Source organism: Cherax quadricarinatus, chromosome 42 (genome assembly GCF_038502225.1).
Source record: "Cherax quadricarinatus isolate ZL_2023a chromosome 42, ASM3850222v1, whole genome shotgun sequence".
Taxonomy (NCBI): domain Eukaryota; kingdom Metazoa; phylum Arthropoda; class Malacostraca; order Decapoda; family Parastacidae; genus Cherax; species Cherax quadricarinatus.
The window spans coordinates 8320456-8341200 of NC_091333.1; the positions used below are offsets into that span (position 1 = coordinate 8320456).

At 38.2% G+C, this 20745-nt stretch overlaps 1 protein-coding gene across 1 annotated transcript; it reads right to left on the reverse strand.

Moving 5' to 3' along the window:
* Positions 1-1789: 1789 nt before the first annotated feature.
* On the reverse strand, positions 1790-19806 carry LOC128695644 (sodium-dependent noradrenaline transporter-like). The gene is made up of 5 exons (XM_070093153.1): positions 19789-19806; positions 11365-11496; positions 7206-7373; positions 5678-5789; positions 1790-5527 (listed from the first exon to the last, which is right to left on the reverse strand). The coding sequence occupies exons 1-5, from the start codon at positions 19804-19806 to the stop codon at positions 5502-5504; spliced, it is 456 nt and encodes a 151-aa protein (XP_069949254.1). The 3' UTR covers positions 1790-5501.
* Positions 19807-20745: the final 939 nt, after the last annotated feature.

Genomic DNA, 20745 nt, shown 5'->3' on the forward strand with positions numbered 1-20745 from the left:
AGATAGGGTGTAAAAGTGAATGCTAGTTTGGTGGGAGGTGGTGTGGGGTTAAAAGATATTGGATCAGTTACTCTTTGCTGATAACCACTCTTTTGGGGGTTCTGAAGATAAGTTAAAAATTTTGCTGGATGAATTTGGGAGGGTACGTAGAGGAAGTTAAAAGAGAACACAGAAAAGAGCAAGATGGTGAGGATAAGAAAAAGTCTAGGCAATTAAATTTATAAACTGAATGACAGATTAGAGAGAGTATTGAGGAAGTGGATGTATTCAGATATTTGAGCATGAACATGTCAGTAGATGGGGTTTGTGAAGCATGTAAACCATAAAATAGACGAGAGTAGGAAAAAGGTGGGGGGGAATGAAGCATCTGTGGAATCTAAGGAGGCAAAAAAAAAAAAAAAAAAAAAAATTGGAATTTAGCAAAGTTCAGCAGTTTGGAGGGATATGTTGTGTATCTTTATATGTGTATGCTTCTAAACTGTTTTTGCAGAGGTGCTAAGAATACAACAGTGATAATGTGTGAGTGTGGTGAAAGTGATGAATGATGATGAAAGTATTTTCTTTCTGGGGATTTTCTTTCTTTTTTGGGTCACCCTGCCTCGGTGGGAGACGGCCGACTTGTTGAAAAAAAAAAAAAATGGTACCATTTTTATGTTGCAGCAAGAAAGCTAAAGGCAGTGGACATGTCATGTTGAAGCCCTTGTGACTTAGCACTTCTTTTTGATTATAATAATAATAATAATAATGTCATGTTGAAGAGTGATGTGTGGTGTGAATATCATGTAGAGAATTTGCAGCAAAGAAATTTAAAGGCTATGTGGGGTCATCCAAGGTTATAATTCAAGTGTTAAGGTTGTTTGGGAATACAGAAAAAATGGAGAGGGATAGCATGACAGCACGTGTATATCTGGGATGGAAGGCAGGAGAAGGTAGTCATCATCCCAGGAATTACTGTAAGGGAAGGGGTAAAGGAGGTTTTGAGATTTAGGGGCTTATGAGTGTGTTAGAGTGAATGAAGACAAGTGATTATTAATGGATGTGCTGTTAGAGTATGAGCAAGGTAACATTTATGAATTTATTCTGGGAAACCGGTTAACTGGACTCGAGTCATGGAGGTGTGAAGGGCAGTACCTGCACTCTGAAGGAGGGGTAGGGATGTTGCAGTGGAAGAATAATCTAAATTGTGATATCAGCATACTTCTGGCAATACAGAGGTTGAATGAATAATGGTGAGTGTGTTTCCTTTATGTCACTGTTTTGGTAGAATGTGGCTGTTGAGGTTAAAAAAAAAAAAACCTTAAGCTTATAAAAAGTTATTGTAAACTTAAGTTTTTTGTATACTTGTATCATTAAAATGGTAAAAAATAACAGTGCACTCTTAGGACTTTTTGTTTAAGTACAGTGGAACCTCGGCACTTGAACTTAATTGGTTCCGGGAGGCTGTTTGAGTGCCGATCTGTTCGAGTACAGAATGAATTTTTCCCATCCAATATTTTTTTTGGTTGGCTGTTATTACTAACCCTCTTAGGCCCCATGATGACTTATTTATACAAATATAAAAGAAAACACGAAATAGTCTACAGCCGTTCTGGCAGATCGTGTTTGGTCAAGTGCCAAGCAAACGGTTGACTGCTGAGGGATTTGTTCACCAAACAAAGCGTTTGAGTACGGAGCTGTTCAAGTACCGAGGTTCCACTGTACAAAAAAGAGTTTTGTAGAGATTTTTCTACCCAATTTAGGGAGTTTCTCAAAGCTGAAATATACCTTCAGGATGTATTGTATAATCCACTTTGGAAACTAAGTTTAATTCTATATCTGTTACAAAGACATGTCACAATCATGTGTCAACAAAATATATAAAATAAAATAAAATATTGGTGATAATTTAACAAGTTCATTATATCTACAATTTAAATAATTAACATTAATTGGAATACTTTGCAGTATTATAAAGTTTAATAAAATTTAATTTGAATATACAATATAATACATACTACACACCTGGAATTATTATAGATTTCTAACAATATGCCTGCTCATATTTATTTTTGCCACTTGTTCAACAGCTTTGGGCACCACCACTAATTCTTCCAGCCCTTTGCTTTTCATTTTTAATCTATTAAACAAGGCTTCTGAATACTAACATTCAAAACATTAAATGTCACATTTAAATAAATACAGTAGACCTTTGATTTAACCAACTTTGAGAATATGGGGCAAAATCTGCTGGGTCGATCGATTTGCTACAATTACGGCTAAACACACTGTCTATATTCACCAGTGGTTATTACTAGCCTCTCTCGCCCCCTCTCTTCCTATTAGTCTGTTAAATCAAGAGTTTACTATATTACACTGGTATTGCACATTGTTTTAACATTGACTATTACAGAGTATTGGCCTATACATTATCATTCTGACCCAGTTAATAGAACAATAATTCCCGTATATCAACTTGACACAAAATTCATTCTGAACCAGTACTGTGCTATGATGTCTTATCTCCAAAAAGGGATTGCCCTGATAATGGTGTAGGGCTCTTGATCTATGGAATTAGAGCTATCTTTCCTTGGATCAAACCTGATTACTTCCCATTTCCAAAGAGCTGTATGACCCTTATGGATATAACCTTTTCTCATGATTAAAAAAAAATGCATTTTCTTACACTGCTATAGTCATGAGTTGTTTGCAGTGACAGTACTATACCTATTAATTACTATCTCTTATATTAAAATCAGTACCTTAGCTGGTTTAGCTGTTTTAAATGTAATAACACCAACTGTACCTACTTTTGTTAGGCCACTGCTACACTCATCCATCATGGGAGGACAAGTCCACAAAAAATTAAATTCTTTCAAAAATAAAGTCCTTGCTATGTAAAAATACATTACATAGTTTTCAGATAATTCGCATGTAAAATAACCGAACAAATACACTAAAATATGGCAAGCCTGACTTTTATATAGATGCTTAAATCCCATGCACAAAGGTTTGTATACAAACTATTTCGCAATACATAATTCTCTCAAACATGACTAATCCTCTTATAATGAAATTGTCATTGATATGCAAAAACTTCCTACATAAAGTAGGTTACTTCTACCTGTAAAAATTTTAAACAATGCCTAAGATAAAAATATACAAGATACTTTCTGAAATCTTCGTTTATCAGCAGTGATACTAATGTAATATGAAAATCTTTTAGTAAAAATCATGACCTTAGTGCAGTATTTCTTTATATGCAAAGATCAGCACAAAGATCAGGTATAGCATTATGATGCTGAGTAAATGTCTCCATAAGGCCTTAACGAATATGGGAGAGCAACATGGTCTGTATCAATCAGCATACACAATGAAGTTTATCTGCTGAATACTGCACTTGTTTTATCTCTCTAATCTCTACAGTACATTTGCAAGCACCAGCACCCAGAATAGGTGTAATGTGCATTACAATCTATAATAGAATTATACTATATAATGGAATTCATTGAAAAAATATGCAATTATAACAAACATTTGCCACTTGGAAGACACATACATATTACATATAAATGTATGTGATCAATCAGCCCGTGTATCTTGCTGCTGAAAGCAGCAAGTGGCTTACACCAGATCTCGCCAACTTGTGATGTACTACTGGTCTGCTCATTCTGCTGCTTCCTCACTAGTGGTTATCAATGTAAGAATCAAACAAAATACCCTGCATATTAAGTAAAAAAAAAATTAAATTTGACTCCCTATTCTGTACTTGCATTTAAATGATACCTCTCAGAAAATAATGCATGTATATATACTGTATTTGGTTTATATTGAATAAACGTACTTTGAATACTGGGATTTGCATCATATACAAGTTAGTGTAGTCAAACGGTTGAATTATCTGATATTTTCTGAAACTTACAAATTTTCACAATTCTTGGTCCACAGTGATTGCCTGACTCCCTTGAAATGTATGCAGTCCATAAAGCAGCATATACATTAAATTTTTAATCTTACCAAGAACACTACTAGACTTTTAGCTTTTCTTTATGGACACTAAATTCTATATATACTGTATTTATACAGTACATCAACATGCATCAAGTACTGTTATACAAACACTGCCATCTATACAGAAATGCAGTACTGTACCTCTTAAAATCCTTTTAATTAAAAAAATTCTCATTTTACATAATTCAAATTGCACTATGCCATTACTTTCAAGGAAGGTGCACTTGATCTGGGGGAGCTGTATAGCCCTTGTGGCTTAGCGCTTCTTTTTGATTATAATAATAATGATCTGGGGGAATGGAGGTTACCCATCACTTTCTTGGATCAAGCCTGGTTGCTTCCTATTCTCCTCCCAGTGCTTTATGGCCCTACCCCTCAAGGAAGGTTCCTTGATAATGTTGAAGGGCTCTTGATCCAAAGGAATTGTACTTGTCCTCCTCTTACCTGAATGAAATCTGATTGCCTACTAATGGCCAGGTGCTGTATGACCCCCTTCAAGTTTAGCACTCCTCCCCCTAATATAGTAATAATAATGTTTAACCCCTTACTTGTTTAGTGCTATCCCATTTACAATACCATGCCACTCAACCCTTGATAATGATAATTAACCAGAGCCACAATTTTAGAAAGTTGCTGCATAACCCTTGTCAGTTTACCACTTTAGGCAATTGTAATAATGATTAAAAAAACAAAAATAGCATATTTTTGTGAATAATAGTAATACAAGTTCTGCACAGGTACCAAGCTAACTATGATACTGATAATACTGTTTTACTATATAACTCAAATATTTAAAAAAAAAAAATGAAATGTACAAAACAAGTAAATATCTGCCTCTTCATTATCTTAAAAATCATGTTACAAACCTTTACTCTTTTGAAAGAAATAGTGCCAATATTTTTATTAAGACAACTTGAATTCACAATGAAAAGTACTGGTATTAGACATCTATTCCTTTGCAAAGCCTTTAAGTCTATTAACCCCTACGAGTTTAAGTTTAATGCTTCTCCATAATTAACTACTATATAGCCCATATTTACCTTTATATATATATATTAATACTTTAATTCATTTTGTTACAAACATACACACACTTCACTTTGTAATAGAAATTACACCAAAGTACTATTTCCCTTGTGTATATTTACTCCTATCAGTACCTTACATGCAGTCAACATGTAAAGCAGATATCTGCTATATTAATTTGTAAATTAACTGCACAAGTACACGCAGCTCAAACACCACCCATACTGTACCAAACAAACATGAGAGGTACATGTACACATCTATTCTTTGGTGCTTTTCTTTTAAACTATTTAAGAAAAAATGCCCTTTGTACTCAATGGTTTCCAGTATTCCAATAAATTATCTGAGTCTGAGCATAACTAAAGAGTACTTATGCCTTGTTACTGCATTGTAGCTCAGTCTTACACTGGCTTTTCCATGGTGCAGATACAAATATTTTGGGCATACAGTGTTTACAGTTTTATTTTAAAAAATCTGCAATTCTCCATTTATATTTTATTTGCTGTGTCTTCATCTGGAAGGAGAAAAAATAGATTATTAGACTGTCTCTGTACTGAATAAAATTATTAAATATTGTATCTTAAAGTGAATTAAACTCATCAGGGTTTAGTAGGTAATCTTTTACATAAATGTATTAAAAAAAAAAACTGACAGTTCAACTTACCAAATGATGTAACTTTAAGGAGAGGCTTGGCACCAAATGAGTCATTGGGTCTAATACATACATCTGCAGGTGGAGCCCACTCAGGCAGAGGGTGAATCAACCTCTTTACCCGCTGCAAGAATAAAAATTGCCCATGAACTTTATGAAGGTCAGTAACTATTAGTTAAAACACACATGAAATAAGTGAAAGTAAACAGTAGGGCCCCAGCATACAACATCAATGCTTCCATGAAAATTGTTCGTAAGGCAGGTGTTTAGAAATCAAGGCTTATTTTCCCAATGATGCCCATGTTATAATCAGTAATTTGTTCCTAAGCCATAATACTCCGTAATTTATTTTTTTAACTAAGAACATTACCCTTTTCACTTAAAAAGAGTACAGTACTAAATGTTGTTTAATTAATAAATGCATACATGTTAATTCAAGAGAAGAGAACTACAATACATTACTGCAGTACAGATGTGTAGGGTGAGGCAGCAGTGAGAGTCTCTCATTCTATCTCCTATTCACTCATACTCTCCCACATTGTATTTAACAATATTCTTGACATGTGCTCACCACTTCCTCACTGGTGTGAATAAGTGTGTATTGAGAGAGGAATGGGGTGTCATGTGTAGAGGTAGGCAGCAGCTGGAATCCCTCTCACTTTCCTATTCACTCCAACCCTCTCTAGTATCATGTCAAATGAAGCTCTCCAAAAAGTCTTCTGTTAAACACATTATGATGAGGATATTATAAGAACATAAGAAAGAAGGAACACTGCAGAAGGCCTACTGGCCCATGCATGGCAGGTCCATGTCAACCCCTGGCTTACACCAATGGCCCACCCAGTCAGGTCACCTACACTTAAGGAAGGAGCACAGCATCTGACCCAGTAGCACCAGCTAGTCAGGTCCAACACACCCACTCATGTATTTATCTAACCCATTTTTAAAACCACACATCTTAGATTCTATAATGGTACACGGGAGTTTGTTCCAATCATCCACAACTCTATTACCAAACCGGTGCTTTCCTATATCCTTCTGTAACTGAATTTTTCCAACTTAAAACCATTGTTGAGTCCTCTCTAGGCTAGATATTTTTAGCATGCTATTCACATCCCCTTTATTCATTCCTGTTTTCCATTTATACACCTCCATCATATCACCCCTAATTCTACACCTTTCTAGAGTGCAGATTCAAGGCCCTCAGCCTATCCTCATAGGGTGGTGTGATACCTGACTCCCCAAATTGCAACATCCCTACCCCTCCAGAGTATAGGAACCGTACTACCCACTTCCAGGACTTGCAGGATTCACTTCCTATGTCTACACCACTCCCACACTAAGTGACCTCCTCGCTGAAAGTTCCACCTTTAACTCTGACTCACACATCCCTCCCTGCAGTGCTGTATAACTGTTACAGATTTAGTACTTGACTTTATTACTATTATTTTTCCTAAATCTTTTTTTATACAGTGCACATAAATCATCATTCCCTGTAAATTGTTATCAAGAGCATTACTTACTGAAATAATGGTCTTACCTTGATGAAGGAGCCTTTCTCCCGCAGGATCTTATAAACTGCCACAACTGGTATGAGTAATACTGATGAGAAACATAGAACCCAGCCAACAGCATTAGCCCAAAGTGGAAATTCGTAATCTCCATATCTTGCCGGGACAAAGTCAATCCAAGAGAAGATTAAAATTGTCTGAAAATTTAAGTTTGTTTAGTTACAACATATAATGACTGTGTTATAGCAAACATGTAAAAGTACTATAGAGTATTGTCCTTTTAAAGGGAATGCCTTGAAGTCAATGACAGGCTCTTGATTCAAGAAACTGGAGCTCTCTCTCCCCTTCCTGGGATCTAATCTGATTAGTCCCCATTCCCCAAATGCTGTATGACCCTTCCAGATGCAGTGCTTTCTTGTGAATACGATATACTATAGTAAGGGGATCTGTATATCAGTGCTTTTGTTTGTTAATTAAATTTATTGTATTTTTTTTTAATGTTTGCCAGGCAAGATTGTTTTTAAAAAAATACACAGTACAAATTCCATAAGAATTTTCCTTCTGCAAGTCACACTAATCCATGCCAAAAAGGACACAGGTAAGTACTGGTTTTCTAACAGAGTTGTAGATGCGTGAAACAGTCTTCCCAGTAGAGTGATAGAGGCTAGGACCTTGGGTAGCTTTAAGAAGAGATTGGACAAATATATGAGTAGGAGGGGCTGGGTTTGATTGGTGTCATTGGGTACGGGAGTTATTTTTTGGGTAGATTTAGGTAGAGGTCGTTTTGATAAGGACTGCCTCACATGGGCCAGTAGGCCTTCTGCAGTGTTCCTCCATTCTTATGTTCTTAAATAATGTAGAACTTAGCCATACAGATTGTGAAAAGCACTTGGGGGTTGTGGTGAGCAACAGCCTTAAACCAAGACAGCAATGCCTAAGCGTACGTAATAAGGCAAATGGATTATTGGGATTTATATCAAGAAGTGTAAGCAACAGAAGTCCAGAGGTTATACTGCAGCTTTATACATCATTAGTAAGGCCTCACCTAGATTATGCAGCTCAGTTCTGGTCTCCATATTACAGAATGGACATAAATTCGTTAGAAAACATTCAGCGTAGAATGACTAAATTAATACATAGCATTAGAAATCTTCCTTATGAAGAAACACTGAAGACTCTTAAATTACATTCACTTGTTAGACGAAGAATGAGGGGAGACATGATCGAGGTGTATAAGTGGAAGATGGGTATTAATAAAGGGAATATAAATAAAGTCCTGAGGACATCTCTCCAAGAGAGAACCCGCAGTAATGGACTTAAATAAGTTTAGATTTAGAAAGTACATAGGAAAGTATTGGTTTGGAAATAGGGTAGTAGATGAGTGGAACAGTCTACCTAGTTGGGTTATTGAGGCTGGGACTTTGGGTAGTTTCAAATTTAGGTTGGATAAATACATGAGTGGGAGGGGTTGGATTTGAGTGGGACTTGCACATCAGAGCTTATTTCTTGGGTAGCATTGAAAATTGAGTTGGTCAAATGTTTGTTAGTGGGATGAATTGTAAAGGACCTGCCTAGTATGGGCCAACAGGCCTGCTGCAGTGTTCCTCCTTTCTTATGTTCTTATGTTAACATTAACACCCCTCCTTCATAGTGCAGGCACTGTACTTCCCATCTCCAGGACTCAAGTCCGGCCTGCCGGTTTCCCTGAATCCCTTCATAAATGTTACTTTGCTCACACTCCAACAGCACGCCAAGTATTAAAAACCATTTGTCTCCATTCGCTCCTATCAAACACGCTCACGCATGCCTGCTGGAAGTCCAAGCCCCTCGCACACAAAACCTCCTTTGCCCCCTCCCTCCAACCTTTCCTAGGCTGACCCCTACCCCGCCTTCCTTCCACTACAGACTGATACACTCTTGAAGTCATTCTGTTTCGCTCCATTCTCTCTACATGTCCGAACCACCTCAACAACCCTTCCTCAGCCCTCTGGACAACAGTTTTGGTAATCCCGCACCTCCTAACTTCCAAACTACGAATTCTCTGCATTATATTCACATCACACACTGCCCTCAGACATGACATCTCCACTGCCTCCATTCATCACCCATGCTTCACACCCATATAAGAGCGTTGGTAAAACTATACTCTCATACATTCCCCTCTTTACCTCCAAGGACAAAGTTCTTTGTCTCCACAGACTTCTAAGTGCACCACTCACCCTTTTCCCCTCATCAATTCTATGATTCACCTCATCTTTCATAGACCCATCCGCTGACACGTCCACTCCCAAATATCTGAATACATTCACCTCCTGTTGTTAGGTAAGACACATATGCAACAGTTAGGTATCTTTATTTCGAAACGTTTTGCCTACACAGTAGGCTTCTTCAGTCGAGTACAGAAAAGTTGATAGAAGCCGAAGATACTTGAAGACGATGTAATCAGTCCATCACCCTTAAAGTTTTGAGGTGCTCAGTCCCTCAGTCTGGAGAAGAGCATTGTTCCATGGAATGAAACAATATGGAGATGAAATGACAGGATGGAGCACTTAAATAGCGCCAAGAGGTGAGACGTAGGTCACTAGAAGAGGTAAGAACTCAGATGCTGGGAGGTCAGGTCCCTCTCAAATCCAGCCGTTCTCACTAGTAGAGGTTGTCGAAGTTGATTGTAGGTCTGTACCAAGATACCCTTGTGTCTTACCTAACAACCTGTCGGTATTTTATACCATTTTAATGTTCAATCTGTCACACATTCACCTCCTCCATACTCTCCCTCCAATCTGATATCCAATCTTTCATCACCTAATCTTTTTGTTATCCTCATAACCTTACTCTTTCCTGTATTCACTTTTAATTTTCTTCTTTTGCACACACTACCAATTTCATCCACCAATCTCTGCAACTTCTCTTCAGAATCTCCCAAGAGCACAGTGTCATCAGCAAAGAGCAACTGTGACAACTCCCACTTTATGTGTGATTCTTTATCTTTTAACTCCACACCTCTTGCCAAGACTTAATATATTTCTACACCTTGTTCCTTCATTTTTACCTATATTCAAAGGAAGTGTCTAATGCCATTGAAAGGCTCTTGATGCAAGGAGTTGAAGCTTATCTCCCCTTCCTTGGATCAATATACATACCATTCCCCAGATATTTTATAACAACTGACTGGGTACAAGAGGGAATAAGAAGTGCTATAACTGGATATTAAAAATATATGACAGATTAAATACTGAAGATGGGATACCACAAGCATGGCTCTATTCCTCTAGTTATAACTACACACACACATGCACATGCACACACACACACACACATGGACCTAACGACATTGGAGGACAGAAGAACCAAGAGGACATGATAACATGTGTACAAAATACTTGGGGGGAATTGATAGAGTGGACAGGACAAGCTGTAAAGAGGCAAGAAATGGGAATTGGGGGACACCAATAGAAGTTAAAGGCATAGATGAGCCACAAGGATGTTAGGAAGTATTTCTTCAGTCTCAGAGTGGTCAGGAAGTGGAATGATGATCTTACTGTGGAAGTGGTGGAGGCAGGCTCTATAAATAATTTTAGGCTCATAAGGCTAAGAGGGAGTGAATCTGAAGACTGGTAAGTTAAGAGGCAGGGCCTGGATCAGAGAATAGACACCCGCAACCTCAAACAGGTATGTACACACACGCACACATATGCAAGGGACTAGTAACCCCTTCAGGAGAAGGGGTTACTAGTCCCTTGCTCCTGTCATTTTAGTTGCCTCTTATGACACGTATGGCTTACAGAGGAAGAATTCTGTTCCACTTCCCCATGGAGAGCATATGCACATGTACATACACAAAATCCATGAAACACCTTTTACATTTTTTTGCTATCTGCATCATACACTCCAGCAAAATATCCTTCTCTATATAATAAAAAGATTTCCCTATGCCTTTTATTTAAGGTCTACTCTAATATTATAATATTACTGTACTCTGATAAGTCTTATTTTTTAAAATTATACTTGCAGTGTATGGCCAATGTGTGTTTAGCTTATGTTTAATAATAATAATGCCAGTGAGCTCCTGATCCAAAGAATTGGACCAGATCTCCCTTTTCTTAGATTGAATCTGACTGACTCCGAAGTACTGCACGACCCCTGTGGGTGATGAATGCAAGAATAATAACTGATACTGTATACACTTACCAATACCACTAAAGGCATGCCAAATTTCCATATGGCCTTCCAAAAAATCTTTGGGTATGGGTAATATCCTAACATCTTCTTGATATCATCCAGGAAGTTGTCAACACCATACAACCAAGTCACAACTGTCACCTGTTCGAAAAAAATAATTGCAAAATAAGAAGTTGTGGAATTTTTACTCATTCCTCAATTGTCATATTTATACAACTTATTAAGATATATAAAACACATTTTATAGCCACATACTGATAATCACCGGTATTTCTTTCTTTGTGAACACCGAGCTAAAAATGACGAGTAAAAGGTGAAGTCTTCCTACTGCTATCACATAGGCAGTCTATGATAAAAACTGACAAGTGGAAATAAAGACAACAGTAACAGAATCCTTATTTAAAATACAGAAATTTGGGGACTTGTCTCAAAAAACACGTAAGATAACAGGGATATTTGTTACTCCTATTACACTTTGGTCACACTCACAGACACACATGGAAATATATATATAATACATCTAGGTTTTCCCCCTTTTTCTAAAAAATTTGTTCTTTTTATTTTTCATTGTCCAGGGGGGTGGAAAAGAATTTTCCCTCCAGCATGCGAGAGGCAAAAAAATGCCGAGCAAGGGGCTAGAACCCCCCTTCCCCATACAATTACTAAAAAGAGAAGAAGAAAACTTTATAAACTGGGTTTAAATGTGCGGAAAAAAAGTGATGAAAGAAAATATTGCTGATGAAGAATGAAAAGAAGTTGATTCCTCCCCCTCAACAAAGCTAAAGGGGGAGGAGAGTTTGTGGGGGAAAAAAGGGGATTAAATCTGAGATCTGAGAGAGTTGAGGGAAGGGGAGTGTTAAAGATAATGGAAGGAGAAAAAAGAATATAATGGAAATCAAAATTTTGGGTTAAAGGGAAAATTGATGAATGGGCTAAAAAGGGAAAACACCCGGAGAAGAGAGGAATGGAGGGAGAGAGAGATTTTGGGGGAGATGAATGTTTAGGAGCCTTGAACCAAGTGAGAGAGTAATTGTAGGGGGGTTGAATGCAAAAAGGGGGAAACTTTTAGAGGGGTGAGGAAGTTTGTCAGGTAAATGATAAGGGGGGGCCCCTTTTATTGAACTTTTAAAAAAGGGGTTTAGTTATAGGTAATACATTTTTTAAGAAAAAGAGGATAAATAAGTATCCCGAAAAGGATGGGGGTAAATAAAGTTTTTGTTTTTTGGGAGTAGAAAAAGACTGTTGAGTAGTTTTTGGGATTCATGTTTATAGGGGGGCCAAATATACGACATTTTTATTGTAACATGAGAGTAAAAGGAAAGGGGGAACAAGGAGAATAAAGATCAGGAAAAGGAGGGGTAAAGGTTTAAAAAACTAAAAAGGAGGATTAGGGAAGATATAAAAGCTAGGGAGATAGATGGGCAATGAGAGCATGGGCAATGGGGTCAAGAGGGGGGGTAGGAAAAATGAGTGTTAGAGTTTTCAAGAAGTTTGTTCGGGAAAGTGGGTGAGGGGGGAAGAGGAGCGATTGTAAATGATGATGAAAGAGAGTAGTAAGGGAAAAAGTTAGATATGGGGTTTTTTAAAAAGTAGAAGTGATGAAGGAGGGGATATATGGAGAAAAAGAGAGAAGTTAAGAGAGGGTTTAAAAAAAAGAGAGCAAATGAGAGGGGTAAATGTTACAAAAATTTTTTGAAAATAAGAAAATTTTTGGAGGAGAAAAATTTGATTTGAGAACAAATGGATTTTGGAAAAAAAAGGAGAGGAGAGTTATTAAATGGAGTTAGAGGTATTAAAATGGAGGGGAATATTTTGAGGAATTGTTAAATGTTGAGAAGATAGGGAAGCTGTGTTTTGCAGATAGGGCAAGGGGGGGGAAAAAATTTTTTAGGGGAGGGGAGGAAGAGCCGGGGTTGTGGGGGAAGTTCGTGAGGCAGGGTAAAAAAAAAAGGGGCAAGGCAGCTGGGATTGAGGGGATAAAGATAGAAATGAAAAGCAGGGGGGGAATAGTTTGGAGGGGGCAATTATTTAAAAAACTTTTGGGGGGAAAAGGTACCTAGATTCAGAGAGCGTGAACCTTTGTATAAAGGAAAAGGGAAAAAGAGAGTAAAAATAGGGGAAAGTCTTTGATTCCCTGAAAGTGTATGGAAGAGTTATAATTAAAGAATTAAGAGTAAGATTTGAGAATGGGATGCAGATGAACAAGGAGGCTTTGGGAAATTTTTAGGGGTGTGTGGACCAGGTGTTTACAGGAAAATATGGAACAGTATTTAGATAATAAAGAGGTTTTTGTTTTTTGGTTTTGGGGAAAAGGCGTATGACAGGGTGGATAGGGGCAATGGGGGCAGATGTTGTGGAGGTGTGGGAGGAGGATTAAAAGCAGGGGTTTTTACGGGGAAAGGGGGCCTAATTAGAGATGTAGGAAAGGGGGAAATTTTTTTCCCCAGAAAAAGTGGGCCCTTAGACAAGGATGGGGATGTCACCGGGTTTTTTAAAATATTTTTTAAGATGGGGTTGTAAGAGAAGTAAATGCGAGGGTTTTGGAAAGAGGCGGGAGTTAAAAGATAAAGAATCACACAAAAAGGGGAGTTTGTCACAGCTGCTTTTTCATGACACTGTGCCTGGGAGATTCTAAAGAGAAGTTTGTTTGGGGATAAATTTTGGGTGGGGTGTAAAAGAAGAAAATTAAAGGTGAATACAGGAAAGAGTAAGGTTATGAGGATAACAAAAGATTAGGTGATGAAAGATTGAATATCAGGGGTTGGAGGGGGGAGGGGATGGAGGAGGTGAACGATTCCCGATATTTGGGAGGGAGGCCCGCGGATGGGTCATGGGGAAAAATGAGGTGAATCCCTAGAATTGATGAGGGAAAAAAGGAGTGGTGACCAGGGGTCTGTGGAGACAAAGAATTTTGTCCTTGGGGGCAAAAAGGGGAATGTATGAGAGATAGTTTTACCAATGCTCTTATAGGGGTGAAGCGTGGGTGATGAATGTTTCGCGAGGGGGGAAGGCTGGAGGGAGGGGGATGCCCGGGCTTTTGGGGGGCAATGTGGGGGTGGAATATAATGCAGAGAATTCGAGTTTGGAAGTTAGGAGGAGGTGCGGGATTACCAAAACTGGGTTTTCCGAGGGCTGAGGAAGGGTTTTTGAGGTGGTTTGGACATGTAAAAGAGAATGGAGCCAAAAGAAAGGGGCTTCAAGAGGTATCAGTCTTTTGGGGGGGGAAGGCGGGGAGGGGCCCCCTAGGGAAGGGTTGGGGGGGAGGAAAGGGGGTTTTTAAAATAGGGGGTTGGGCTTCCAGCAGGCATTTGGGGCGGTTTGAAAGGGGGAATGGAGCAAATTTTGGTTTTTTAAACTTTACGGGTGTTGGGGGGAGCAAAAAACATTTATGAAGGATTCAGGGAAACGCAGGCCGGGCTTGAGTCCTGGGGATGGGGAAAATACAGTGCCTGCAAACTGAAGGAGGGGGTGTTAATGCTGCAAAATTTAAAAATTAGGGAAAAACACCCCCTTTTGGCAAGACAGTGATGGAGGAATAAGGGAAAGTTTTTTTTTTCGGGCCCCCCTGCCTTGGGGGAACCGGGCCAGTGTAATAATAATAAAAAAAAATATTTGGGCTTCCCCATTTTTTATATACAGTGGAACCCCAGTTTTTGGGCCCCCCTGAGTATCGGCCGCTTTAGTTTCCCCTGCTTTTTCCGGGAAATTTTTTCCCAAGTTTTGGCCCCGGGATACTAGACTAATTCCCCCTGTTTTTGCAGGCATCGGGGGTTTTTAGTTTGTTTCCCTTTTTGAGGAACATTACCTCTGGGGCCATCCAAACATTTTACAAAAAAATTATTTTGTTTAGTGCTTGTTTATTCACTGTAAAAAAAGCCACCAGGGGCCCCAAAAAAACTTCCTTGTGGCACCCCTTTGGGAAAGAAAGGGAAAAAAATTTTAAAAAGTGAAGAAATTGTTAAAAAAACAGGCAGGAAATACAGTGGTTGAGGGAAAAATAAGTCCTCCCCCTTTTGGCCCCCCCTATCTTTTCCCGATACCAACTAAACTCTTCAATAAAGGTATGTAATTTTGAAAATTTAAAAAGTTTTTTTACCTATTTCATTACTCATTTAAGTACTATATGTATTTTTTATAATTGTTTTATGTAAAAATATAGTTATTTTTTAAAAAAGTATTTTTTTTTAATATTTTGTGGGTCTAGAAAAGGGTTTTAAATTACAATTATTTTTGGAAAATTTTTGTTTTATTTAGGCCCCTTCGACTTTTGGCCTAGCCCTGGAAAAAAATTAATTTTGGGTGAAACTCAGGGGTTTCCAATTTTACCACCTCTAAAGAAGGGATGCCTTCTATTTGATGAAAGATTTCTGATTTTGGGGGAAAGGGGGCACCGCCCCCTTTGGGTCACATCTGATAACCTCTTTTTCCCCCCGGGCACTGAATAAACCCCACAGGTTTTGATTTCCCCCGAATTAATATCAATTTTTTTTTTTTTCAACAAGTCAAGTCATCCCCAACCCAGGCGGGGGTGACCCAAAAAAAAAAAAAACCCTAAAAACAAAATATTTTATCATCATTCAACTTTTTCACCCCCTAACACAAAATTTACTGTTTTTTTTGGGGGAGGGCCCAGATACAACAGTTTAAAGCATGTATAAAGATACAAAAAAATGACCTGAAAAAATTTACAATTATCGGGGGCCCCAATTATATGATATCTTTCTTTTTTCAAAAACCAGTTTATCCCCCCGGCAGGCAGGGGGGCCCAAAAAGGAAAACAAAACCCCTTTTAATTTGAATATATACAGGAAAAGGGTTGAAACTTAGCCCTTGCTCCCGTTTTTAGTTGCTTTTACTACACATGGTTTAAGGAGGAAAAATTTCTGTTCCATTTCCCCCAGGGAAATAAGGGGGAAATAAACAAAAAACAAGAACTAGAAAGAAAATAGAAGAAAACCCCGAGGGGGGTGTTTTATATATATATATGCTTTAAAAATGTAAAGTGTAGTGTGACCAAAGAAGAAGTAAAAAACGACCTGTAATCTTGCAATTTTGAGACAGACAAAAGACACCAGCAATCCTACCATCATGAAAAAAATTAAAGGGTTTTTTTACACATTTGGGAATGGTGAATTTTTTTTTTTTAAAAGTCAGCCCCACCAGGGGGACTTTAAAAAAAAGAAAATTTTCAAAAGAAAATACTTTCATCATCATTCAACACTTTCACCAACCCACACATTATCACTGTTTGCAGAGGTGTCAGAATAAAAAGTTGGGAAATAAAATAAAAGATACACAAATATCCTCCAAACTGAATACCCCAAAATTCCTTTAACCCTTTGATACAGGCCCATCCAAATTTCGCTCGGGTGGGGCCAAAATTTAAAAAAAAAAAAATTATTTTTTTTATGAAAAGATAGAGAATTTTTTCCCGATCAAAAGGACCCCAAAGGTTTGAAATATGAGGGAAAAAACTTCGGAATTATGCTCCCCATTTGCGGTCCGGCTTTTTAAGATCGGCGATTTTGCCCCCCGGCCCCTTTTTGGCCAATTCCCACTGTACTAGTAAAAAAAATCATGAAATTTCATTAAAACCCTTTTTTTTATCGAATGGGTGCAAGAAACCCCCATTTATGAAATTAAACCACCCAGACAGTGGTCAAAATTTTAGCATTTTGCCAATTTCACACAAATTCAAAAGACCATCAATAGGGCCCAAAAAAAAGAAAGACATTTGGATAAAAGACTTTTCCCCGGTCTTTAGTCAGCTAAAGGGCCCCCTCTTATATTTTTTTTGTTTATTTTTAAATTTTTATTCTCACAAAAAAATAAGATTTATTTATCAGACTATGCATTATTTAAAAATGGTATAAATATTTTTGGGGATTTAAAGAATTTTAAACGCAAGTTGGGGTATTACGCTTAGATTTGTTTATTTTGAAAATTTGGTAAAATAACATTTCTGTACTTTTAGCTCAATTTTGGTATTTTCATTTAAACCAGTCAAAAACATCTCAATTTTTGTAAATTCTTCCATTCATAAAATAGACAAGAAAAATAAAAAACAAAAATACCATACAAAATGCAGTGCAAATGCTGTTTTATTCCAAAAAAAAGGTCAAAATTTTTTTTTCATTATGCACTGTGTGCTGCAGGATTTTTGACTGTACACTGACCAAACCCATTTTTTTCATATAACCTACCAGCTTTTTCCCCCTAGATTTGAGGGGGCAGAAATTTTGGCATACTAGCTCAAAAACCTGGTGGCCAATTTTGTCGCCCAAACCCTCAAAGGGAAAGTGCGGGCATTGTACTTCCCATTTCCAGGCCCCAAGTCCAACTATATGAAATAACCAGTTTCTGAACCCCTTAAAATATTCCCCTCTCACACTAAAAGCTCATCAGGCCCCAAAAACCATTCACCCCTATCAAACGCCATGCCCGCTTGCGGGGCCCCAACCCCCTCCCCAAAAAACCCCCTTTTTCCCCCTCCCCCCAAACCTTTTTTCTACTATGACCCCCCCCTTTCCTTCCCCAACAGATTTATACGCCCATGTCATTTACGTCCATTCTTTCTAAATGACCAAACCGGGGGCCCGGGGGCAAAGCCCCCCACACCGGGGGGCCCGGGTTGCCCCGGTGGGGGAAAATTTTTCCCGTCCTTTCACCTGTTGTCCTTTTCACCTAGCAGGAAATAGGTACCTGGGTGTTAGTCGATGGGGGCTATCCTGGGGACGTTGGGCCCCCAAGGGAAATAAGTTGAAGTCCCAAGCCTGATTTTTGGGGGTTATCCGGGGTTTCCTTCAAGTTAAAAAAAAACAAATCTTATCTTATTTAAAACCCCCCAGCCCTCTGACCAATATTTTTTAATCCACACCTTCTCCATTCACACTTCAATTTTCTGCAAATATTTACACCACTTTTAGCAGGACATCTCCCTGCCCCAAACTGCCCCTCACTGGCATTTAAACCCAAGCTTCAACCCCCATAAAAGGGTGTTGGTCCACTATATTTTCTTTCCCTTCTTTCCCCTTTGTCACGTTTTGTCTCCACATATCCCCAATGCACCACTCCCGCCTCATCAATTTATTTTAAACCCTCATCCTTCATAAACCCTCCCTGAAAATCAACTCCTAAAACGAAAACATTCATTTCTTCCATACCCCTTCTCCCAATGTGATATCCAATTTTTCTTACTTTTTGAAAACTCATCCCCTTACTCTTATCTATTTCACTTTCAACTTTCTCCCTTCACACCCCCCAAAACTGCCCACTAACCTTTGCAATTTTTCTTTAGAATCACCCATAAGCACAGTATCATCAGCAAAAGTAACTGTAACCCCCATTTGTATTTGTTTCCCCCACAATTTAATCCCCCCTCTCCCAACACCAGCATTTACTTTTAAAACCCCATCTTAAATATATTAAACAACTTTGACATTACACATCCCTGCTAAGACCAATTTTTCCCGGGGAAGTAATCTTCCTCTTCTACACCCCCAACTGAGCCTCACTATCCTCAAACTCTTTACACATTTAGTAATTTTAATATTTATTCCATATATTTCAACATCTGCCACATTCCCCCCTATCCACTCTATCATTCCTTTTTCTAAATAAAATGCAATAAAAACCCTCCCTTTTTAAATATTTCAAATATGGTTCAATGTAAACACTTGATCTACACACCCCACCACTCTAAACCCTTTCTTGCTCAACCCAATCCTACTTCGTCTTACCTCTAGTTCTTAAATAAAAACCCCCTATGAATTTTTCCTGGTATACTCAATAAATTTTTTCCCTAAATTTTTTTACAATCTCTTTTGTCCCTTCCCCTTTTTTGGAACTATACATGTTTCCAATTTGGACCTTCCCCTTCCAAAATTTATTAAACAAAAAACCAACCACCCAAACTATATCCCCTGTTTTTTAACTTTTTTGTCCTGACCCCACTAATTAAATTTCCATGACCCCATCAGAATTAAATAGAAAAAAAGACAAAAAATTCCCGTAATGAAATTGAAATGTATTTATTCTCATGATAGGAATACCTAATGAGCTTGACAAATGACAGACTGAAAATTTTCTGTAATTGCAGTAAAAAACAGTTAGGGAAAAGGCATTATAGTAAATTGAGAAGTATTACATTTTCTTTTTTAAGAAGCAAATGAAAACTGACTTGAGAGAAATTTGGAGACATCACCCTATAGGATGCGGGAGAGGGCCATGACCCAAGGAATTAGACCAATCCTCCCTTTTTTTTAAATCAAACCATTGCTTCCCACCCCCCAGGTCTGTAATTAAGGTTCAGACTTCCACAATTTCATTAATAATAAGAATGTTGATGCCTTGGGATTTTGGATATATTTTAAGAATTTTTTTGATTCACAAAGATTAACATTTACATTTATCTTGTGCTTTTAGAAACCCTACCCCAGCCACACCAACCATGGACCCAAAGGTAGCGGTAAGAATCCATCATCTGTGCGACATTCCACCCTTTGTTGCCATAGAAAGTCCACACCTTTTTAACAGCAAACCATCAACCATCTGCAGAACAAACCTGCATTTAAAATGAGGCAGCAAGTTACATTAACTTATGAAAAATTATTTAACTTTAAAAAATTACATTTTGTTTTTTAAAAAATATGAAACTTAAAATATTAAGAATTCATTACACATAAATAAAGTATTATTACAAAAGCCATTGCAATGATAGAGCACTTATGACACAATTTATATGTTCTGAGGACACTCATCAAAAAGGGGGTTTTTTTTATGGGAATTTTTTCCCAAGTAGAAGGTCACATGATTAATATTTTATCAAGCTGTGGAGGGTTTAAAAAGGGGCCCGTGGAAAGTCATCAGTTAAGACAACTGGGTCCCGTGCAGGCTGGGGAAAAACCCAAAGTACCAGTGGAACCCCTGCCTTTGCAAGGGTTCAAACAATTTTTGGGGGCAGAAACCGCCCCATTTTGGTCACCTGCAGTTGTTAATATTTGATGCTTGCAAGGGAAAAAAAAACACATAAAGCATTAACATCATAAAAAGGGCCTTTAGCCCAGTGCCCAGATGACTGAACCCCCCATGAATGAATGTTAGTCACACGGTACAACCCATGTAAGTTCATACCACAATACTGTTAATTTATAAAATTTTGGGGGAAGAATTTTCCGGGGGGTGTTGGGGGGTAGATCATTTAATTCTTGGCCCCGGGGGGGAACATCAGTAATGGTGGGTGATGGTGAGGGTGTAAACTGCGGGAAGACCCAGAGTCAGCAACATGGGGAAAAAGATGGACCAACCGGAAAGGAGGGGGCCACCCCGGGGGCCACAAGAGCCCGCTCCTAGAACGCAAAAACGACTCCCCTCAGAACTGTTTTGGGGGTA

Bases quoted from the DNA above. Each gene is read 5' to 3' on its own strand.
- LOC128695644 (XM_070093153.1), bottom strand. The intron at 7,374-11,364 runs GTAAGTGTATAC...TTAAATTTTCAG, and splicing joins GCATGCCTTTAGTGGTATTG to ACAATTTTAATCTTCTCTTG. The intron at 5,528-5,677 runs GTAAGTTGAACT...TTCTCCTTCCAG, and splicing joins CCTTAAAGTTACATCATTTG to ATGAAGACACAGCAAATAAA.